This window comes from Mirounga angustirostris, unplaced genomic scaffold (genome assembly GCF_029215605.1).
Source record: "Mirounga angustirostris isolate CCGP_5_RB_7025 unplaced genomic scaffold, mMirAng1.0.hap1 SCAF_13, whole genome shotgun sequence".
Lineage (NCBI taxonomy): Eukaryota > Metazoa > Chordata > Mammalia > Carnivora > Phocidae > Mirounga > Mirounga angustirostris.
The window spans coordinates 57963443-57985265 of NW_026991721.1; the positions used below are offsets into that span (position 1 = coordinate 57963443).

General features: G+C 42.0%; 1 protein-coding gene across 1 annotated transcript; it reads left to right on the forward strand.

Moving 5' to 3' along the window:
* The first annotated feature begins 9111 nt into the window (after positions 1-9111).
* Positions 9112-10377, forward strand: LOC123857442 (olfactory receptor 51D1). Its single transcript, XM_045894277.2, is given in 2 exon segments — positions 9112-9725; positions 9728-10377. Coding segments are annotated over 2 exon segments (1011 nt in total). The 5' UTR covers positions 9112-9364.
* Positions 10378-21823: the final 11446 nt, after the last annotated feature.

Below are 21823 nucleotides of genomic sequence, written 5' to 3' on the forward strand. Positions count from 1 at the left end.
CAGGAGAGTGTGTGCTGATAAATTCTAACTTTGTAAAAAAAAAAAAAAATTCTAAGTTTGTGTGTTTTTAAATTTTTTTGAGCAAGGGAAGGAAAAGCTGTATGCATTTCATTGCCGACTGCAGGTTTCTTTCAGATTACATTCATCCGTCTGTGTGTATACAATACGAAGAATGATCTGAAGTAATTGTGCTGTATTTATGTTTATCCACCAGTCTTTCATTAAATAAAAAGGAAAACCCTAAAAAAAAGAAGAAGCTGTCACTATACTCTCTATCTCTGTTTTCTCCAGAAGATGGATTCTTCTATTAACGATTTTCACCAGCATGATTCAACGTAGCATCTGCTCTATGTTCTTAGCTTCCGAGTCGGCTTCTTGCAGGTTTACATGATTGACAGCACTTAGATCCCATGGTAGTAGATTGGATTATTGTTCCCATTGATTTTCTTGTAAGGGCAACGTCCAACCCCATCCATGCCCCTATGACTCAGAGTGCCTCCCTATAGGTGGAGAATACTACCCCTGGCCCTTATCAGACTTGGCTATGTGACTGTCTTGGATCATCCGAATGGGAGCTAAGGACATGTTTCAGTTTCCTACAGAAGATTTATGAGACATGCTTGTACCACTTCTTCATATTTTCCCTCTGCCACGGTAAAGACAGGTCCCAAAGAGGAGCTCCTCCTTCAGCTAGGGTCCTGGATCAGAAGACCTGTGGATCAGAGTCCCGGCAGTCCACCTGCAGCTGAGGACATGAATGAAAAAATGTTTGTTGTAAGACTCTGTGATTTTGGGGCTTTTATTATGGTAGACAAATTGATTAGCCAGGAAGCTGAGTTTATGACTACCATCTTGGGGAGATGTAGAACCATACTGAGGGAAATTCCTCAAACAGGAAGACCAATTCAAATGCTGTGTAGCCACAATGAATGACAAACACTCACCACATACACCAACTCCATATTCATAAAATTTAGAAAACACACGTAAGTTCTCAGAACAAAATGTGGCTACCACATTGTACAATAGCATTTCCCTAGTCAAAAGGATGTTCAAATGCATGTGGCCATCACAGGCCATAGTCCTTACAGAGATATATGTTGTCTATGGAGGGGGCAGAAAGGAAGAACAAAGATTGGTGGTTTCAGGTTTTCGAAATTGTTTTCTTTGTCAGTCTGTGCCCATTGTTTGGTGTCTAGAGCCAGACTCAGGAGTGTCTCTAATTAAGAAGTTAGAGGAGTGATGCTATGAATCCCACACAACGTGAGAAAAAAAAAACAACCCAAAAAACCTTTGTTTATATAAACAATCTTCTTTTTGAGAATGGTTTATGAAAAACTTCTCTTTTCTCAATTTAGAAATTTTCAATGTCCCATTCTTCCCTTAAGTATTATTATGCGTATTATAAAACCTCTACATTTTCCTTTCCATCATCCCCTTTGTCCCCATACTTTCCAAGCATCCCAATTGCAGCATGGAGAGTATGCTTTTTTCTGAGGATACAATATCTACTTTCTTTTGAGCAGGATGCATGATATTCAACAAAAACAAATTTTAGTCAAAGATTAGGGCCCAACATTTTCCACAATCCTTATTAACTGCTTTTTTTCTTTGTATTTCTCTGTATCTCCTGTAGGATTACAAGGACTCCAGCTCTCGCCAAAGTGGCTATCACAGCTACTTACTGTGCTGGACTTCCTTAGATCTGTGAGTCTGGCTTTATTGTGCGGTTTCCCATTATTGTTTATATTCATGTGCTAGAAAAATCATGATCAGCTCATTCCTGAACCACAGCTGCTGATTTCTTCCAGAGCTTAAGGGACCTAGAGTGGCCTATCCTGGTCTAGCTATGTCTTCCTGTATTCTTCTCACTGAGCTTTTATATTTTCCAGAACTTCTAAAAATGTTGTTATCTCTTCCTGGTTAGTAAGATATGACTCTAACTGCATTTCTCTCTTTTTTTTTTTTCCTGTCAGTTCAAGCAAGTCCAGCATTTTTTTTTTTTTTAAACTTCTAACATTAGCTCCATATTTTCTCTACCACTTGTAGAAGCAATGCATTTACTGGATCAGAATGTTTTCCAGTGCTCCCTCACTTGCTTTTTCAACTCAGCTCCTAAGGAGGATCTTCTCCTTCAATTCCTGACACACTCTTACTTTATCTATTATCATTTCGAATGGTCACAGGTATCCCTCTATCTCGTCATCAATACATACCGTCATTATTTTACCTGCTAAGATGAGCATACAACTGCCACTGTTGTGTCTATGCCAATCTGATTACCAAAGCAATGGCATTCTTGTTATAGATTTCCTTTAATTACTTATTGACCTGAGGATTTATGATTTTATTCACACCTCTTGCCCCCCAGCAATTCAAAATGAGACTGCTTCTTATCTACTTATTAATGACATTTATTATTCTTGGAACCACATTCTAGATCTCTGAAATCTATAGCTTTGAACAGGGTTTAATAAATGGAATCAAATATAATTTTTGATACACAGTCAATGCCCATAGATAGATTTTGGACAAGATATGCAGTTACTTATAAGTTAGTCCTACCTTAATCCTGGATATAGCTTAAGGAAGAAAACAACCAAAATTGGGGGAATGTATGTAATGCTGTTTACTAATTCATAGTAGTAACATCCTAGAGACCTAAAATGCCCTCACTAAATCTCTACCAACTTTGGGGTTAATTCACCCTTAGCCTACTTAGAATTACTCAACTCTTACCATTTGATGTAATGGGAGAGTTTCTTGCCTTCCAAAGTGATTCCCTGGCTCCACAACCTGCATTCAAGAGGATTTTGGGAAGATGGCAACTTAACTTTGATTTCTGCTTTCTAATTCTGTGTGTCCAAAAATTCAACTAAGAAGATAAAATTTATCGAGAATATACAATCCTGTCACACAAAAGAGAGAAAAATTCATTCTAAAATTTGGGATTCCTGTGAATCTGTTGAGAATAAGGTAGAGGGAAAGCTGTCATGAAACCATGCAGGGAGGCCCTCACTTCAGAGCCTCCAGTATTTGGCACCTGTGGAAAGAGCTCTGCCTCATGTCTCTCTGGGTCTTAGAGTATGGGTGGCCAGCTCATCTGAGCTATTCCTCATAACCCTTCTAGGAAGAAGCCCAATCTAGGGGCACCTGAGTAGCTCAGTCATTGGGCATATGTGTTCGGCTCAGGTCATGATCCCGGGGTCCTGGGATCGAGCCCCACATCGGGCTCCCTGCTTGGAGGGAAGCCTGCTTCTCCCTCTCCCATTCCCCATGCTTGTGTTCCCTCTCTCGCTGTGTCTCTCTCTGTCAAATAAATGGATAAAATCTTTAAAAAAAAAAAAAAAAGCCCAATCTACTGTTCATTGAAAAGGCAGAATGTTATGAGAACGTATGTCAGCTAAGAAGAGTGACTTGTCAAACCATCATTCATAACCATGAACAGATAAAAGGAAGCTAATGTGGAAAAATATCAGAGCTTGAAAAAAAAGAGAACAGAAATGAGAAATCAAACCAAATGGCCCAGTAAAAAACAGGGAAGAAGTGAGAGAACCTTAAAAAAATGAAAGCATAACATTAGTGAGAGCTGAGAAAATCCTATTGTCTTAAAACAAGAAGATGGCTACAGAAGAAAAGCAATATGCAAACAATAACAAATTATTTGAAACAATAACAGTAAAGCATAGTGTGCAAATTTTGTGGGGAATGTTTGGTTGTTTTGAACCAACAGGGAGAAGAAATAGGAGCATTTTCTTGATTCCCTAAAACTCCAAGGTGTAAATTAAAAAAGAGAGAGAAACTGAATAAAACAGAGTAGCCATTGTCTTTTTGCACAGTGTTCTGGGAAAATCTCTCAAATTGGTCATGCATAGTTCTTTGTTTTTCAGCAAATATATAGATGTAGGCAAGAAAAGACAAGAGACTTGGAGGGCAAATATAGGTATTCCAGAAGGAAGGAAAGGAGGCGATGGAGATGGAATGAAATCAATAATCAAGGAAATAACTAGGAAAAAATTTCCATAAAGAACCAAGTCTTAAGATGCTCGCTCATTCATAAAGTGAAAGATCCATACCTAGATAATTTCAGATAAAATTTCTGAACTCTAAGAAAGGGAGACTATTTGGCATACATTTAGACAGATATACCTACCAAGTAATGCTAAATCATAGTGGGTAGTGTGTAAGCTCCACAAAAGCATTTGTCCGTTCTGTTCACTGATATATTTCCATCAATTAGAAGAGTGCCTGTCACATACAAATAAATATCCATGAATGAATTAGCTGGCATTAAGAAACCAATCTGTACCTGAGGTCATGAAAATATTCTTTTATATTACTTTGGAAAGTTTAATTGCTTTGCCTTTTATAGGTCTACTTATAATCTATGAAGTATTGATACTTGTGAGTGTATGAGTTTAGGGCTCAAATTTCATTTTTTGGATACTGGAACTGCTGGATATTCAGCAGTTCCAGTATCATTTATTAAAAATATCCTTTCCTCATCGCTCCGTTGTGCTACCGTTGTCATATAACAGCTGGTCATTGGGGCGCCTTGGTGGCACAGTCGGTTAAGCGTCTGACTCTTGGTTTTGGCCAGGTCATGATCTCACGGTCCTGCGATTGAGCCCCGTGTTGGGGTCTGCACTCAGCGCAGAGTTGGCTTGAGATTCTCCCTCTCCCTCTGCCCCTCCGGCTTGTGCGCTTTCATGTGCTGTCTCTCAAAGAAAGAAATAAATCTTAAAAAATGAAAATGAAAACAAAAAACCAACTGGCCTTAAATGAGTAGATGTAGTTCTGGGCTTTTATTTTTGTTCATTGGCCCAATTGTCTACCCTGCACCAATATCACACTTTCATAATTACTATAGCTTTATATAAGTCTTGAGATTTGATATATCAAGTTTTCCCATGTTGGTTCCATTCTTCAAGAGTGTTGTGGCTATTTTCAGCCATTTATATTTTGCTATACATTTTTAATTAAGCTTATCAAATTCTACAAAATGAGCTGTTAGGATATTATTAAGAGTGCATTGAATCTGTAGAAAAATTTTGGGGAAATAATTAAGTTTTTTGCATTATTGAGTTTTCCTATAAAAGAACGTAGTTTTTTTTCTTCCATTTATTCCTCAATTTCTCTCAAGGATGCCTTCTTTTTTTAAATTAACATAATGTATTATTTGTTTCAGGGGTACAGGTCTGTGATTTCATCAGTCTTACACAATTCACAGTGCTCACCATAGCACATACCCTCCCCAGTGTCCATCACCTAGCCTTCCCATCCCTCCCATCCCTCTCTACTCCAGCAACCCTCAGTTTGTTTTTAAGGATGCCTTCTGGTTTTCTGTATAGAAGGTGCTCTGTACCTTTGTTAGATTTACTCTTAGATACGTGTTTTTTCTATGCCATTGTAAATGTTTTTAAAAAATCATGTGTATTTTATAAAGAAATATAGTGGAATTTTGTACATTGACCTTGTATTTAGCAACTTTTATATATTTACTTATTAATTCAAATTATCAGTATTCAGCAACCTTTATATACTTTCTTATTAATTTAAATTACTTACCAATGGATTCTTTTGGATTTTTATACATATACAATCATTAATCCACAAATAATGATTAATTTTTTTCTAAATCTCATACATTTCTTTTTCTTACCTTATTACAGGTTGTTAACACAAGAAATCATTTTTATCTTCAGGTAAAAACCATGCTCTCCTTTTATGGTGGGTGTTTGTGGCTTGGTATTGACACATCCATCAGTATCTTCTATCAAAATACAATGGCATTATTCATCTACAAATGAAATTTAGATACCCTTGGAAATAAGAGAACATTTTCTTTTCTTTTTTTTAAAGATTTTATTTATTTGACAGAGAGAGAGTGAATAAGCAGGGTGAGTGGGAGAGGGAGAAGCAGGCTCCCCACTGAGCAGGGAGCCCAATGTGGGACTGGGATCATGACCTGAGCTGAAGGCAGACGCTTAGACTGAGCCACCAAGGCGCCCCAAGAGAACGTTTTCTTACAGGAGAGATTTCCTTGTAGAAGCAGCATCTAAAAGGAGTGGTTACTACTGGGTAACAGAGTCATTTTGTGACAGGCAACAGAAAACATAGATTGGGGGCATAGACTGGGGATCAGAGATAATGAGTTTAGCTGGAGGCATTGAGTTTGAGGTGCCTGAGGGGCACCAAAATGGTGATTTCCAATAGACATTACCATGTTTGCTGTTCAGAATATTAGTCTGGCCTGTTTTGGTAATAGAAGCTATGAGAACAGGTAAGATTTCTCATGGTTACTATATAGAGGCTGAAGGGTCATAGCCTTAAAGATCCCCACCAGGAATGTTAAGAACAGGGAGCTTCTCTATTAACTCCATATACTTGTGTTCAATCTTGTGTAGCTCAAATACACATTTAAAAACTCCTTAGAGCTATCAATTTTTCACATATTTCCCATTTCACTCCTTCTCTTCATATGCAAACTTATTCAAAGAGTTGTCTACATGCACTTTCTCCCTTTCTTCCTAGCCCACTTACTCTTCACTTGATGCAGTCAAGAATCTCTTCCCACAAGACTTTCTCAAGGTAACAAGTGATCTTTTATTTTCAGTCCCGATAGTGCTTGATCTCTCTGCAGCCTTCTGTACTGCTGTCCACTGTTCCTTCCCAATGTGTTTTTTTCCTTTGGCTGTTGTAGCACACTATCTCAATTGAATTTCCTATTTCTTTGGCTCTTCCAGTTGTTTTGAGTAATAGTAATGAACACAAACATTCACTGGAGAATTGCTAATATCTCATTTTATTTTTCACATCAAACTGAGGCTAAGGGTGGTCATATCATGAGCAAGTGGTTGGACTCCAATTTGGACATGTCTGTTTCCTGACAGAGCCCCACATTTAAATAACCTCTGTACACTGTCCCATTTCTGGTGTGACAGGTGAGCTATGATTAATGGCTCAAGGAAGAAAGAGTTGGCTTGAGAGGGAAGGAGAACTAAGGGGCAGTGTACTGCAATGGAAGTTCAAATTCAAGACCGCTGAGTTAGGTCCTTGGTCCTTGAAAAGTCATCCTCAGAGCTATGGCCCCGTTAGCTATGAGGCTGCAACTTTCCGACCTGACCACAAGGGGGAAGCATCAAGAAGCAGGAGGCTGTTAACTGAGCACAGTCTGGATCCCCTTGCATAGCGCGTTTGGGAGTGTGAGCCAAAAGTATCCATGGCTGTGCTCTTTCTAGGACATGCCCACACCTCCGTTTAGTTGCTCCTTTCTTCCAGCGCAGGTCATCCCTCTTCTCTCCGCCTGGCGGCACTCGCCTTCCCTCTAGTCTCCTGAGCCTTAGAATAGTATCAGCACAGCCACTCTGGGTAGGAGTCAGGGCTCAGCTTTTCTTGGGTGCCTGAGTGGAGCGTGGCTCCCAGGGAGCCTGTAGTAATTTACTCTTTCTTTATCCCTCACACTCCCTAGTGCCCGGGAGAAGCTATAAACATGCCACGGCTTTGGGCAGAGGCACTGTTGTTGAGTGAGCCAGGCTCAGCCCAGGGAGGGGGGCGGTGCGAGGCGCGGCAAGGAGTCTTGCCTAGAGATCCAGCCAGAAAGCATTGCAGGAGAAAGCCGGGCCTCTGCTCAGCTCGCTTGGTTACTTGGAGAAGTCTGTCTGCGAGTGTGCTTCCCAGATATCGGCGGCTGGGATCCCAGACCTTGTTCAGCGATCAACCAAAGAGGAGTTTCTTCAAACATCGTGAGGCCCATTGCAAACTATGTCTCTCCCTTGAGCTCGAAAGGACTCCCCAGTTCCATTCTCCCACCCTTCACCTAAGAAACAAGGCAAGGGGAATGAATATATCCAGGGAAATTACATGTGTGGGACAAACAGATGTGGCGGTGGTAGCGGTGGTGGGTGATCCATGATGAAAAACAAACTGAGAGGCTGGGCTATAAAGTTAAGTCTGAGCCAGCCCGTGAAGGACCTTGAATGCAAACCACGTGTTTTCAACTTTGAGCGCTATGGGAGTCACCAGTAACTTGTTAAGAGAGGAGCCTGACATGTCTAGTTTTGCTGTTTCGATAGCAGCGATGCAGAAGGTGCATTGAAATATCTGGGTTTGGAGACAGGTGAGTTAGGAAGATCTTTTCATAATCAGAGCAGAGTGGATGATTTAATGAGATTGGGAGGAAAAGAGGGTGTGTTAAATAGGAGGAAAGGTCAAAATAGATTAGTTGCAAAAGTAAAATCACATGAGGAGGTAAAAGAGCAGAAAAGTCAGGATGGGACTAACTGCCCTGACCTGGATGACTTGGGTGAGTGGGTGGTACCATTCGGAAGGGGTTCCTTTTGGGGCAAGATGAGTGTGAGGCCCATAGGCTGTCCGAGTAGAAATATGAAGAGGCAGCAGCTTTGAGGGTTGGATCTCAGGACAGAAGCCCTAGAACAGAGCGGTATATGAGACAAAGGAAGTTGAGCCTCATGGTTATGTGATCACTTGGGAGAGTAGTGGTGGAAGGGGGATGTGCCTGGGGGCACCACATAGCACCAGCTGCAGCATGGACTGCTTTTCTTCCCCTGTGTCTCCTTTCCATGTCACACCCCAGTCAAGCACAATCTAGGACTGACTCTCATGCAGCTCTCCAGAGATCCTGATGAAAAATTCTGTTCTTTTCTTTGTTGGGGGCTAGAAATGATAATCTTTCTTCACTCCCATCTCCCCACCTCCCAGAACACCAGAACTGCTTTTCACAAATTTCCCTGATTAAAAACAAAATTCACCTGGGGAGAAAGGAATTACTGTTTTTAATCAGATTTCTGGACCTCCTGGCCCTGGAAATTCTGATTCTCTGGGCCTGGAGTCAGACCTTGGGAATAGTGTTTTCAATAACTGCTTCAGATTAGTCTATCAGGGGAGTTTGGGAAATGCTCCTCAGGCCTAAACATAAATCTGTCTCTTGAAACCCCATACCAGACAGAACCCCTGCTTTCTGCTCCTAATCAGATTAGATGGATGTTAAAGGCAATCACAGACTGAGCCTTACACTCTGGACCCAAATGAACTTTACCCTCACATGCACTAGAAGAGCTGGGGTCAGTGTGGAACATTCTGGGCAGGTCCACTGTGTTGGAGAAGTGGTTAAGAGTAGTGCTCTGGTCCACAGCTTCAGCTCTGGAAAAGAAGAGCTGTTGCATGTTTTCTGAGTGGGTTGTCACACACTGAGATTAATGGGTCCCTGGGAAGTGTGTAGAAAGAGACTCAGAGCACAGAGAGGCTGGAGTTCAGAATTTCAAGTACTTTATCTTCTGTTTGCTGCTGTCATCATGACGCCAGTGCCCTTGTAATTCCTTTCTCTCCTCTGAGCCATGACTGAATGGTGTTTCTCCTTTTCCCCTTCATAGACCCTGGACTTGGCATGCAGAAGTCTCAGGACTTGGTTCCTGTCATGGCTGTTCCAAATGGAACTCTGGTACACCCAGTGTATTTCCTGCTGGTGGGCATCCCTGGCCTGGGGCCTAACATACACTTTTGGCTGGCTTTTCCACTGTGTTTTATGTATGCCTTGGCCACTCTGGGCAACCTGGCCATTGTCCTCATCATCTGTGTGGAAAGGTGCCTGCATGAGCCCATGTACCTCTTCCTGGCCATGTTTTCCACCATTGACCTCGTCCTGTCTTCTGTCACCATGCCTAAGATGGCCAGCCTCTTCCTGACAGGCATCCAGGAGATAGGATTCAGTGTTTGGCCCAGATGTTCCTTATCCATGCTCTGTTGGCCATGGAGTCAGCTGTCCTGCTGGCCATGGCTTTTGACCGCTTTGTGGCCATCTGCCATCCACTGTGGCATGCTTCTGTGCTCACAGGGCCTACTGTGGCCAAGACTGGACTAGCTGCCCTGACCAGGGGATTTGTTTTCTTCTTCCCTCTGCCCTTCATCCTGAAGCGGTTGTCATACTGCCAAACACATACTGTCACACACTCCTTCTGTTTGCACCAAGATATTATGAAGTTGTCCTGTACTGACACCGTGGTCAGTGTAGTATACAGACTCTTCATTATCCTCTCAGTGATGGGTGTGGACTCCCTCTTCATTGGCCTCTCCTACATTCTCATCCTGAAGACTGTGTTGGAGTTGTCTTCTCGGGGGGCAGCACTCAAGGCTTTCAACACCCGCGTCTCCCATATCTGTGCTGTCCTGGTCTTCTATGTGCCCCTCATTGGGCTCTCAGTGGTGCACAGGCTGGGGGGCCCTACCTCCCTGCTCCATGTGATTATGGCTAATATCTACCTACTATTACCACCAGTGGTCAACCCTGTTGTCTATGGAGCCAAGACCAAGGAGATCCATTCATGGATCCTCCATATGTTCTCACAGGGTGGTAGGTGAGCAGAATAACCTCCCGAATGCCTTCAATCCCTGCCAAAGCTGAGAGGATTAGGATCTTGTTGTCTTGGTGATTGGAGCATCCAACCCACTGGGCTATTTCCAGATATCTGGAATGTGTCAGTACAGAAGTGTGGTTCTAAGAACATTTTGGCCAGGCCAAAGGAGCAGCCCCAAGTGAAGGTTTCTCATCAGAAGGCTCCTACATTGGCAGGAATGGGTCAGTACTAAGCCATTGGCTGGGGGTAGCCTGGACAAGTGTGGCCTTCCTGCTTCCGACTCCCTGCCCACCTCCACCAAGAGGTGGAGCCAGAGAGGCCGCAGCTGGTCCTGTCAGTGAGCTGTGCTCCCAGCAGCACACACTTTTGATATTGTATTTAAAAACTCATCACCCCAATCCATACACATACACATGCACATACACATACACAAAAATCCATGTTCTTTTTCATCCCCTAGAAACATAGTTTTGGGTTTTACATTTAGCTCTGTGATCTATTTTGTGTTAATTTTTGTATATAGTGTAAGGTATGGATCAAAGTTAATTTATTTCCAAATGGATATCTGGTTATTTTAATGCTACTGGACCATCCATGGTCAGCTATATTGTTTTTGTATCCTTGTAGAAGATCAGTTATCTATATATGTATGGGTCCCATTCTAGACTCTTTGTTCAATTCACTGACCTATTTTTCTATTTTTTATGTTAATACCACATTGTTTTGACTACTGTAGCTTTGTAAGATATCTTGCAATCAGTATTGTTAATCCTTTCACTTTGTTCTTCATTTTCAAAGGTGGTCTGACTGTGAATTTTAGCAGCAGTTTTAAAATTTATATAAAATAGTCTTTTGGAATTTTTATTTGAATTGTACTGAATTGATATAGGTCAGTTTAGAGAGAATTGACATTGTTGAGTTTTCTAATTCACGAACACAGTATAGCTCTTCATTTTTAGGGTCTCCCTCAATTTCTTTCAGAAATGTTTTGTAGTTTCATTGTACAGGTTTTTCATGTCTCTCATCAGACTTATCTGTATTTCATATTTTGATGCTATTATAAATGGTATTTAGTTAACATTTATGATTATCCATTTTGCTAGTGTACAGAACTATAATTAATTTCTTTACATTAGTCCTGAGTCTTGAACTTTGCTAAACTCAATCATTATTTCTACAAGTTTTTTGTATATTGCATTAGATTTTCTACATAGGTGATCATGTTGTTTGTGAACAAAGACAGTTTTACTTCTTTCTTTCAAATTTGGATACATTTAGTTGATTAGTTTGTTTTATTGCATTGGCAAGACATGCCAGGATATTGTGAATTGAAGTGATAAGTGTCCCGTGATCTTAGGGGGAAAACATCTGTTTTACTATTAAGTATGTTCTATTAATTCTTAAGAGAGATATTGAAATATATAATTTTATATTTGTCTATTGCTTCATGTAGTTATGTCACTTCATCCTTCAAGTATTTTGAAATTTTCTTAACAGGTGTTTAAATATTTAGCATTTTTAATTTTCTCATAATGAATTATCATAATGAAGTGACCTTCTTTATTTGTGGTAATATTCTTTACTCTGAAATCTACATTGCCTGATATTAATAAAGCCATTTTAGCTTTCTTATAATTAATGTAATCATGATATATATTTTTTTCCATTCCTTACTTTTCATCTATTTGTGTCTTTTGGTTTGGAGTGCCTTTTTTTATAGACAGGATATTGTCACATCTTTCATTTTTATCTGATTTGATGATATCTGTATTTTAATTGGGGTATCCCATTTGTTTTCTATTTGTACCTTCTGTTTTTCCCCCCTTTTGCCTTTTTTTCTTTCTTTTGGTTAACTGAATACTTTTAATGGTTCCATGTTATCTCCTGTATGGTTTGTTAGCTATCACTGTTTCATTATTTTTTTTTAAATTTTATTTATTTATTTGACAGAGATGCAGTGAGAGAGGGAACGCAAACGGGGAGTGGGAGAGGGAGAAGCAGTGCCTTCCCACGGAGCAGGGTGCCCAATGTGGGGCAGGGGCTTAAGGACTGAGCCACCCAGGCACCCCACTGTTTTGTTATTTTAATGGCTGCTTAAGGTTTATAATATATATTAACTTATCACAGCCTACCTTCATTTAAACATTTAATGTGTAGAAGAATTTTATAATACTGTATTTCCATTCCTCTCCTCCCAATCTTTGTGCTGTTGTTGTATATATTGCTTTTATATATTTTGTAAACCCCACACTAAATTATTGTTATTTTCATTTAAACAATTATCTTTAAAGAGGTTTGAATAATAAAAAAACAACTTTATGTATTTACCCATGTAGTTACAGTTTTTACTGTCCTGCATTTCTTTGTGTAGATGTACATTATTTCTACCTGGTGTTATTTTTCTCTGCTTGAAGAGTTTCTTTATCATACCTTGTGATGTAGTTTGCTGATAATGAATTATTTCAGCCTTTGTGTACCTAAAACATCTTTATCTTGAGCTTCTTGCATCTATGAGTTTATAGGTTTATAGTGTGTGTCAAATTTGGAAAACTTTTGGCCCCTATTTTTTGTCCCCCCCCTCCATTGAGGACTCCAATCACATGTAATTAGGCCACTTGAAGTTCTCCCACTGCTCATTGAGTCTGTGGGTTTTTCATTTTATTTTATTTTATTTTATTTTATTTTATTTTATTTTATTTTATTTTATTTTATTTGACAGAGAGAGAGGGTACAAGCAGGGGGAGTGGCAGGCAGGGGCAGAGGGAGAGGGAGAAGCAGACTCCGCACTGAGCAGGGAGCTGGACATAGCGCTAGATCCCAGGATATTGACCAGAGCAGAAGGCAGACACAACCTACTGGACCACTCAGGCACTCCTGATTTCAATTTTAAAAAATATCTTTCATGTCTCTACTTAACTTTTTAAGCTATTTAATGCAGTTATAGTTATCATCTTAATATCTTTATCTTGTAGTTCAGTTCAGGTCAGTTTTAATTATTCTCTTCATTAGGGGTCATTTTTCTTCTTTGCGTGTCTGGCAATTTGATCATTTGTGAGACTGTGAAGATTTTACTTTGGTTCTGCGTATTTTCGTATCCCTATAGATGTTCTTCTGCTTTGTTCAGGGAATCAGTCAAGTTACTTGTACATAGTTAGGTCATTTGGGTCTTGCTTTTAAGATTTGTTAGGTGGGACTAGAGCAGTGCTCAGTCTGAGGTTCATTATTCCCCACTACGGAGGCAAGATCCTTCTGCATTCTTTACTTAGCACCCTGTGAATCTTGAAGTTTTCCAGTCTGGCTGGTGGAAACAATCACTGTTCTTGGCCCTGTGTGAGCACTGGATAGTGTCTTTCAGGTGGGTCTTTCCCCAGCTTTAGGTAGCTCGCTCACATGCATGTGTTGATCAGGACCTCAGCTGAAGGAGGACCCTCTACGTCTCTGGAGTTCTCTCTCTGTATAGATCTCTCATCTTTGATACTCTCTCTTCAAATCTAGCTGGCTTGATCTTCCTGAACTCTTCATCTCCATGTCCTTAACTTAGGGTGTCCTCTGGACTCTGCCTGGGTTCTCCTTCCCTGCATTGCAACATGGAAACTTTCTTAGGGCAGGAAGCTGGGGAATCCACAGGGTTTCACCTTATTTGTTTTGCATATCTCAGGGCTCACTGGACTTCATTGCCTGATGCCCACTGTCTTGCAAACTATTGTTTATGTATATTGTCCATTTCTTGGTTCCTTCAGGGGGATGTTACTTCTTGCTACTCCATTTTGGCCAGAGGTAGAAGTCCCTGGGAGATACATATATATATTTGAAGTCTTCACACAGCCTAAGTTTGGGAGGTTTAGGGAAACAGCAGAGATGGCTTGAGGGTGATGGCAGCGAGTGTCAGGCTGCAGGGTCTGCAGGTACCTGGAGCTCTTGTTGTCACTAGTTTTGATATGGTTTGAGATGGAATGGCCTGATTTGACGTGGTCTGTTTTTGCATAGTTTGAGTTAGCGTGCTCTGGGTTGTAAATTTAAAACTTAGAGTTGTAAAACTGGTAAGTAGACAACAAAGAGAAGCCAACTAAAATTCACTTTGCTTTATTTATAGACTTTAAAAAAAGTATTTAAATATGTAAGGTATTTAGTTTTGCATTAAAATTGTTCTCTAGCTCTCTAAAATATTCTTTCACAATTTTTGCCCTTAAGAGAGAAACCAGATGGCATTGGTCTTATATGGTTGGTGTTGGAGGTAGGGGAGGGTTAAGGAAACCACATCTTCCTTCCTCAGCCAAAAGTTCAGAAACCCAAGGCCAGGCAGTGGAAGATAGCATGGTCCCCAGGGATCCATGTTATGAGTTAGCTAGACACAGGGCCCAGAGCCTGGGAGACAAAGAAAATGTAGCCCTAGAGCTTTGGGGAAAGGCGGATGGGTCCACTTGGATCCAGACTCAGCAAGGACCCAAGCAGAGGCCACCAACAGGAAGAAGGCAGAGGACAGAGAAAGCTTCAGGAAGAAGAGGGACTGGTACTTAATTATGGGGCCTCACTGAAAGCTTATTTTGTTTTTCCTCTGGTTGAGTTGAATGAGCCCGGGAAGAAACTTGGAGAAAAGCCCCTTACGAAGTCCATGGCCACACAAATGAGTTTCTTTTAGCCTTTCCTTACTCATCCCCCTGTCTAACTTTACATTGGGAACTGGCCAATATCCCTGCTGGCACAGGGCCCATCTGGGGAGGACTCTAGAGACCCTCCTACCCGCTGCCCCTCCTTCCCCATACCCGAGGTACACTTTCCCAGGACACAGAAGCCAAGAAGGACACCAGACCCACAGTTGGCTACTGAGGAGTACCTGCTGATAGACCCTCCGGGCAGCACCTCCGCACCCCCCAGGAGGGAGAAGCAGAAGGAGGGAGGAGGTAAGACAGAGAATAAATAACCCTGACTAGGGAGGCCCAAAGGAGGGGGTGGAGACAGAGAGTGCCGAACTTCAGCACAGTTTGCCAAACCTCTATGGGAAGAGGACTGGAGAAAAAGACACACATTTCTTCCAGGCCTTTGACGTGAGTGCAGGAGACAAGGGGTATGCACAGGTGTGTGGGTTTCTTATAGCTAGGAAATTCCCATTAGACTTGCCAAGTGAAGGAGAAACCAGGCTGTGGTGAACCAGAAGTACAGGGGTGGAGCCAAGGAGCATGAAGGAGGCTCCTGACTCAAAGGACAGTGTTAGCAGTTTCTGTGTGGGGTGAAGGGAAGCATGGGCAGTGGTAGATGCTGCCTATGGGTAGTTTTCAAGCAATTTTTAGTGATCAGTTTCCTGGGGGTGCCCATCTAGGTCTTGGCAGGAGTTGGCCTAAATGAAGGTGAAGGGTCAGAAAGCAGACTGGGTTGGGGTTAGGTTAGAGTTAGATTGTGGTTTGTGTGTTAACAGGACAAGTCCCAGGTTGTTAGAGTGGTTGAAACTTAGTTTGTGATTGGGGGTTTAGGGCTCATTCTATAATCTGTATCGGGAGTCATTCTGTGGCTGATATTGGGACTTAGCAGCCCTCCTGGGGCTCTGGTCCTGACTCAGTCTGTGCCTCGGGTCAGGGTCCAGTCTTCATCTCATATAAAAAGTGCATTACCACCTACACTGTGACTTCCCCTGCTGTGCATTCTGTTCCCCAGCCCCACTGAACCACTTGCAGCTTTCCAAACAAGATGTGACTCTCTGGGTCTTCAAATTTGCCAGTGTGCACTTTTTTTTTTTTTTTAAAGATTTATTTATTTATTTATTTATTTATTTATTTATTTGAGAGAGAGAGAGAGCAGAGTGAGAGAGAGCACGAGCTGGGCGTGGGGGCAGAGGGAAGGGGAGAAGCCCTGCTCAAGGGCTCCATCCCAGGACCCCAGGATCATGACCTGAGCTGAAGGCAGATGCTGCTTGACCATCTGAGCTACCCAGGTGCCCCGCCAGTGTGCACTTTTAACAAATCCAGTCTGTTGCTTTAGTTCCCCCAGGTGATTCAGAATTAAATGAAAGCCCTTTGCCATGTCCTGCAAGCCACTACATGATCTGGCCCCGTCCCTCCTTTCTGACCTCATCTTCTAAAACTCTCCTGTGTTCTCGATACCCTGGCTACCATTGACCTTCTTTCTGTTCTGTGAATCCCCAGAACAGAAGACCTTCTCCTTTTATTGTCTCCTCAGCTCTTTCCCTAGATCTCAGAATGGCTGACATGTTCTTATCATACAGCTCTCAGCTCATATGTCATGTCCTCAGAGAGGCTGTCACTGACCCCCTCTCAAATATGGGTGCCCTCCCTCCCTGTCCTTCTCTATCCTTTCACTCCATCTTATCTTAGGTGCACTTATCTTTACCTGATATGTTCTTGCTTATTTATTTGTTTACTGTTTGTTATTTCCCTCCTAGTGCATGAGCTCCATGAAAGCAGTGATCTTTTCTGTTTCATCCACTGTTTTATCTCTAGTTTTGGCACATTGTAGGTACTCAGTATGTTATTACTGTCTAACTGAATGCTGCTGTCCCCATACTCTCCACCCTGCCTGGTTGACTGTGACTGGCCCCACAAGGCTTGGCTCAGAGGTCACCTCCTCAGGGAAGCCCTCTGGGCCTGACAATTTGGTAAGCTATTGTCTGCTTTGCTCCTGAGGCCTGTACTTACCAACATGTTGTGATAGCTGCATGATTTGTCTCAATTTCTCTCCACCCCTGGAGTTCTGACTTGTGCCTTGTTTACGCTGTGTCTCATTATCTCCAGTGCTTAGCATAGGTTCTGGTACATGACAGTCAATCAATGATTACTGGAAAAACATCAGTATATCAATCAAAGTCCAAGATCAGGCTTTTTCACTGCACCACATTTCCCTGTGTGCAGGTAACAGAGTAGCTCTGATGGGCACTGTTTACCAGGTCAAGCTTTGCAGGTCTGTGGGACTTTTATTGACTCTGGTCCTATGTGGGACATGGAGGGGCAGGAACCTGAATCCCTGGAGCTCTATTTGGGGGTGATTTTGGAGGGCCGGGCTGACTCAAATGAGTAGAGTGAGGCTCCCAGCCTGTAGTGAGGCTCTACTTTTTTTGAGTTGGAAAAATGAGAGAGTGCAATTTCTATTCTCATTTTGGCCATTCTAAAATGAGTGGCCAAGGCCCTGCAAAGGTTCATATGCTTTATCAAATCCAGGCAAAGAAGGGGGGACAGGGGATGTGGATGATTTGGGGTGGAAGTGATTCTGGGGCTACCACACTCATGGAGTATTAAGGAAAGTGCCCCCCTCTCATAAACTGAGTTATGAGATCCTACAGTTCTTGCCCACCCCTGAAGTCTACCTTCCCTCTCTGGGCCTGGGAGTAGGAGCCAGAGGCTCCCAGGTATTCTGGGCTCTCTCCAAGGACATTCTCTTCCAGATGTTCCCACAGAGGCTGGCAGGGACACCAGAGGTTCCTACCACACTGCCCTAGGCATGGAGCATTCTGTGCATTTAGCCCAGACAATGACAATGACTATGAATCTTCTTCCATTCCCTCCTTGTTCCCCTTCCCTGCTGCACATAAGTGGGTAGAGTTGGTCAGGTTGTTTTGAGTCCTGGAGAGGCCCTCTAGACTCACGGGTCCTCAAAGTTTGGATTTCTTGGAGATTAACATTAAAATAGTCCTTATAAAACATTGGTACATTCTGAAGGAGACTGGGAGAGGGCAGGGCAGTAGCCTGGCCTATTGGAAAGCATATGGATTTGGCACTGATAGCTCTAATTAACTTTCAACATCCTTATCAGTCAAGTGGGATTAATAATACTTGCCTGACCGGTTGATGAGAGGCTCTAATCATATAAGAAGAAAGTACTGGGTAGAGAATAAAGTTTTTTAATCTCCACTATGGGACCTACCCAAAGTCACAGCCAGAGGAGTTGGGGCTGAAAGGAGAGTGCCCAAGTCCTAGTCCAGGAGGGTCCTCTTCATTGCCCTCTTGAGTTTCCTTCCAAGGGTCTATCTGGGCCAGGTGTCCTACTTACCAGGCCATTCTACCCTGCCTCTTGGGAAGATTTTATTGCTTTCAGAAGGTGCAGCACAATTAAGGGCAGCCTAGAGTAGGAGAAAATGTATAGGCCTTGAGGTTAGACAGTCCAGGTTAAATTTCTGCTTTTCTAGTCAACTGTTCAACCCTGGGAACATTATTTAATCCCTTGGGACCCAGTTTTCTGAGCTGTAATATAGAGAAGGTACATAGAATTCCTATCATGCAGAATTGTTCTTAGGTTAGAGATCATCTTTTTACAGTGTCCAACGTTTTGTAGACACTCAGTGATTTCTGTTATCATAAAAAGCAATAAAATCAGTGTTGGGAGTGACTTCATTATTATTCTCTTGGATCAGAATAAACAGAGCTTGTAGCCCCTGGTCTACCTCTTTGACTGACTTTCCATGGGTCTCTGAGAAAGAGGGATTTTGGAGAGCTCTTGGGAAGAGCGTGAGGCTGGGCTGGTCATAGGTCTGGAAGCCAGGAGGAAGGAATGGGGATTGAAGGCCTCAAAGTGTATTTCTGCTCTGTGTAGCTGGCAGCTTCTGCTTCCTCTATCCTCAAGAAAGGGCCAAGATGTCCTTCACAGCTTTCCAAGGCACATGGCTGGGACTTGGTGAGATAGTGTGACTTTTTCAGAGAAAATCCCAGGCCTATTCCCTGGGGCTAGGGTAGTGCAGGCTTTCAAAAAGAAAAAAGACTTTCTTTGTTTATTTTTCCTTGAGTATGTTTTATTTTCAAAATGGAGTGATTTAGTTCTGATTTCCCCCAGAGCTCCAAATGTTCTCTCTCTGAGTGCTGAGTGCGTGCAAATGGTTTTAATTATCAACAGTCCCGTTCAGGCTGGATGACATGGGTTTCCTCTGCCTGCCTCCTGGCAGGACTGTGGGAGATGGGGATGCTTCAAGGCTTGTGCCTTCTGGCTGGTCCCCCTACTATTCCTTCATTTTCCTTTTGCTGGAGTGTTCTGTGTCCCAGCCTGATATTTTCCACCAACAGTAGCTACCCACTTTATACTGCTGAGGTGTCTCCCTTCCTGGACAAGTGATTCCTCTTCTTGTCTGATATCTCCACATCAGTGCTTTGCCATTGTGAGAGATCGACTGCTAGTTATTGTGTGTGTGTGTGTGTGTGTGTGTGTCCATGAGTGTGTGCCTAAGGTGGAGTGGCAATTTAGGTGACAAATAGGGGAAAATGAAATTTTTTGGCAACTTTGTACATATTCAGGGACCTTGTTCCTCATTTTAATGGAAAAAATTTAAAAAGTGTGTTGTACACTGTGATACGGGTTTTACAACGCCTTTTGACAGGTCTTACCTTATAATTTTGCAGCAGCATTACAAGGTTGTTATTGTCCTCTGCATTTATTCTGAGCTGAGGCTTGAGTTTCCAGCCCCAGAAATCTGCTTACCAGATTTGGCTTACTTGGCCCTGAGAGGTAATAGGGTGGAATATGCCAATCCATGATTTTTCCCAGTTTTTCTTAAGGTGGCTCATTGTGATCCCATTCTACCATGTCTGTTCATGTGAAATTTTTGGATGGTGTAGATATCTGGCCCTCTGGAGTAGCGGAGCCTTCTTGCTGATGTCTGCAGAGGAGGGATCCTAGGTCACCCTGTCTCTTGGGCATAAACTGTTCTGCATGCCTACTTTGCATTTATGTAGAGCCAAGGCTTTGTACCTGCCTTGTTCTCCACATATTCTCTCATGCCTTCTGGCTCCCTGGGTAAGAAAGCCCTTTTCTGTTTGATCCTAAATTAAGACTACCTTGCACTGACCTTCTAAACATTCTTTCATTCTTCTCCAGAGTCTCTATAGTTCATACAACTGTCAGTCCTTCTTGCCTCCTTGGCTGTGCTATCCTCATTAGATGTGTATTGAGGGATTCTTCTCACTTTCATTTTCAATAAATGTTAACTAAATACTAAATAATAAATATGGTAGGATTCCTGCCATTCAGGAATCCATAATTCATGGGAAAATAAATATAGCAATAATTATAGTTCAGGACTGTAAATGCTTGAAAAGAGACCTAAACAAAGTTCTTTGGGAGCACAGAACGAGAAACATTTAATTACACCCAGGGATAGAAGCTTAGCAAAACAGCATAGGAGAGAGACAGTAAACCAGGATGTGAAAGATGAGTAAGATTTTGCTCAGTGGGAAGTCAAGGAGGGGGATCTGGGAAGATCTTGATGAAGGGATAAGAAGTAAAAAAGACAAAAAGACATAGAAGCATGGGAATCAGTGCCACCTTCATGAAATGGCATGCATTCTAATGTGGCTGGAGCACAGGGGTCATGGTCAGCAGTGGTGAGAGAGAAACCTAGGGCTGGATGCTGGAAGACAGACTTTTTGCCACAACCTAACAGTTTGATCTTTTTTTCTAGAATTAATGTGGAACTTTGAGAGTTTTCTGTTTTTGTTTTTGTTTTTAAAGCAATAGATAGTGAGCTGATTTCATTTGCTTGGAAGATTGTTGGGATTGTACAGATAAAGAAAGATGCACTGGGGGCATGGGAGACAGAATCAGAGTCTCTGAGCTTGTGTGGCTGTTCAGCCCACCCCACAGAAGAAAGGACATATTAGAGGAAAACAGTTAATAACAACAGATGTAAATATTTGCACACTTACTATGTGTCAGGCATTGTGTTAAATGCTTTACACTCATCATCTCACTGAATCCTCATATTGAGCTCTGTTAGGCAGCAACTATTATCCTCATTTTAATGATGGAGAAACTGAGGCTCAGAAAGGTTAAATGATTTGCCTAGATGGCACAATGAAGTTATCCACTGGGATATGAATCCAGGATTGATTTCAAAGCTCATACAATACTGCCTCAGAAAGAGTTTGTTTTTTGGACTGCTTGAGAGAGAGGTGATTCCTTTCTTTAAGACTTTAGAATTATGAATCTGGATCACAAAAGACAATTCAAAGCTTGCTAAACAGATTTAGGAATCAGTAGTTTATGCATAACAAATGGATTTATTTAAAGGGACAAGATGACCAGGGTAGAGGGTATAGAACAAGAGGAGAACTAAGGATAAAATTCTGAGAGCATTATTATCTAAAAGTATGCTTAAGGGTCAAGGAGAGGAGGCTGAAGATCCAGAAAGGAGACCAAGAACTGGTGATCAGAGCGAGATTAGGAGCAGCAGGAGGAGGAGCGAGAAATTTTTAAGAAGGAGGGAACTCCTCACAGTGTCATAGGTTACAGAGAGGTCAGTACAGGAGATTTAAACACTGATGACTTTGGCTTCTTTGCCTGAAATTCTAGGTTAAATATGGCTCCTTATACCTTCTCCCTCCAGCAGTTTGAATTAAACTCTCACTCTCTGCTCTAAATCTTGTGCTCCCAATGTTTTGCTCTCTGCCTGGTCTGAGGGAACCCGTGTAATAGCTCAATGGTGGTACAAAGATTACTGACACATCCTGAGCCCAGTGAAT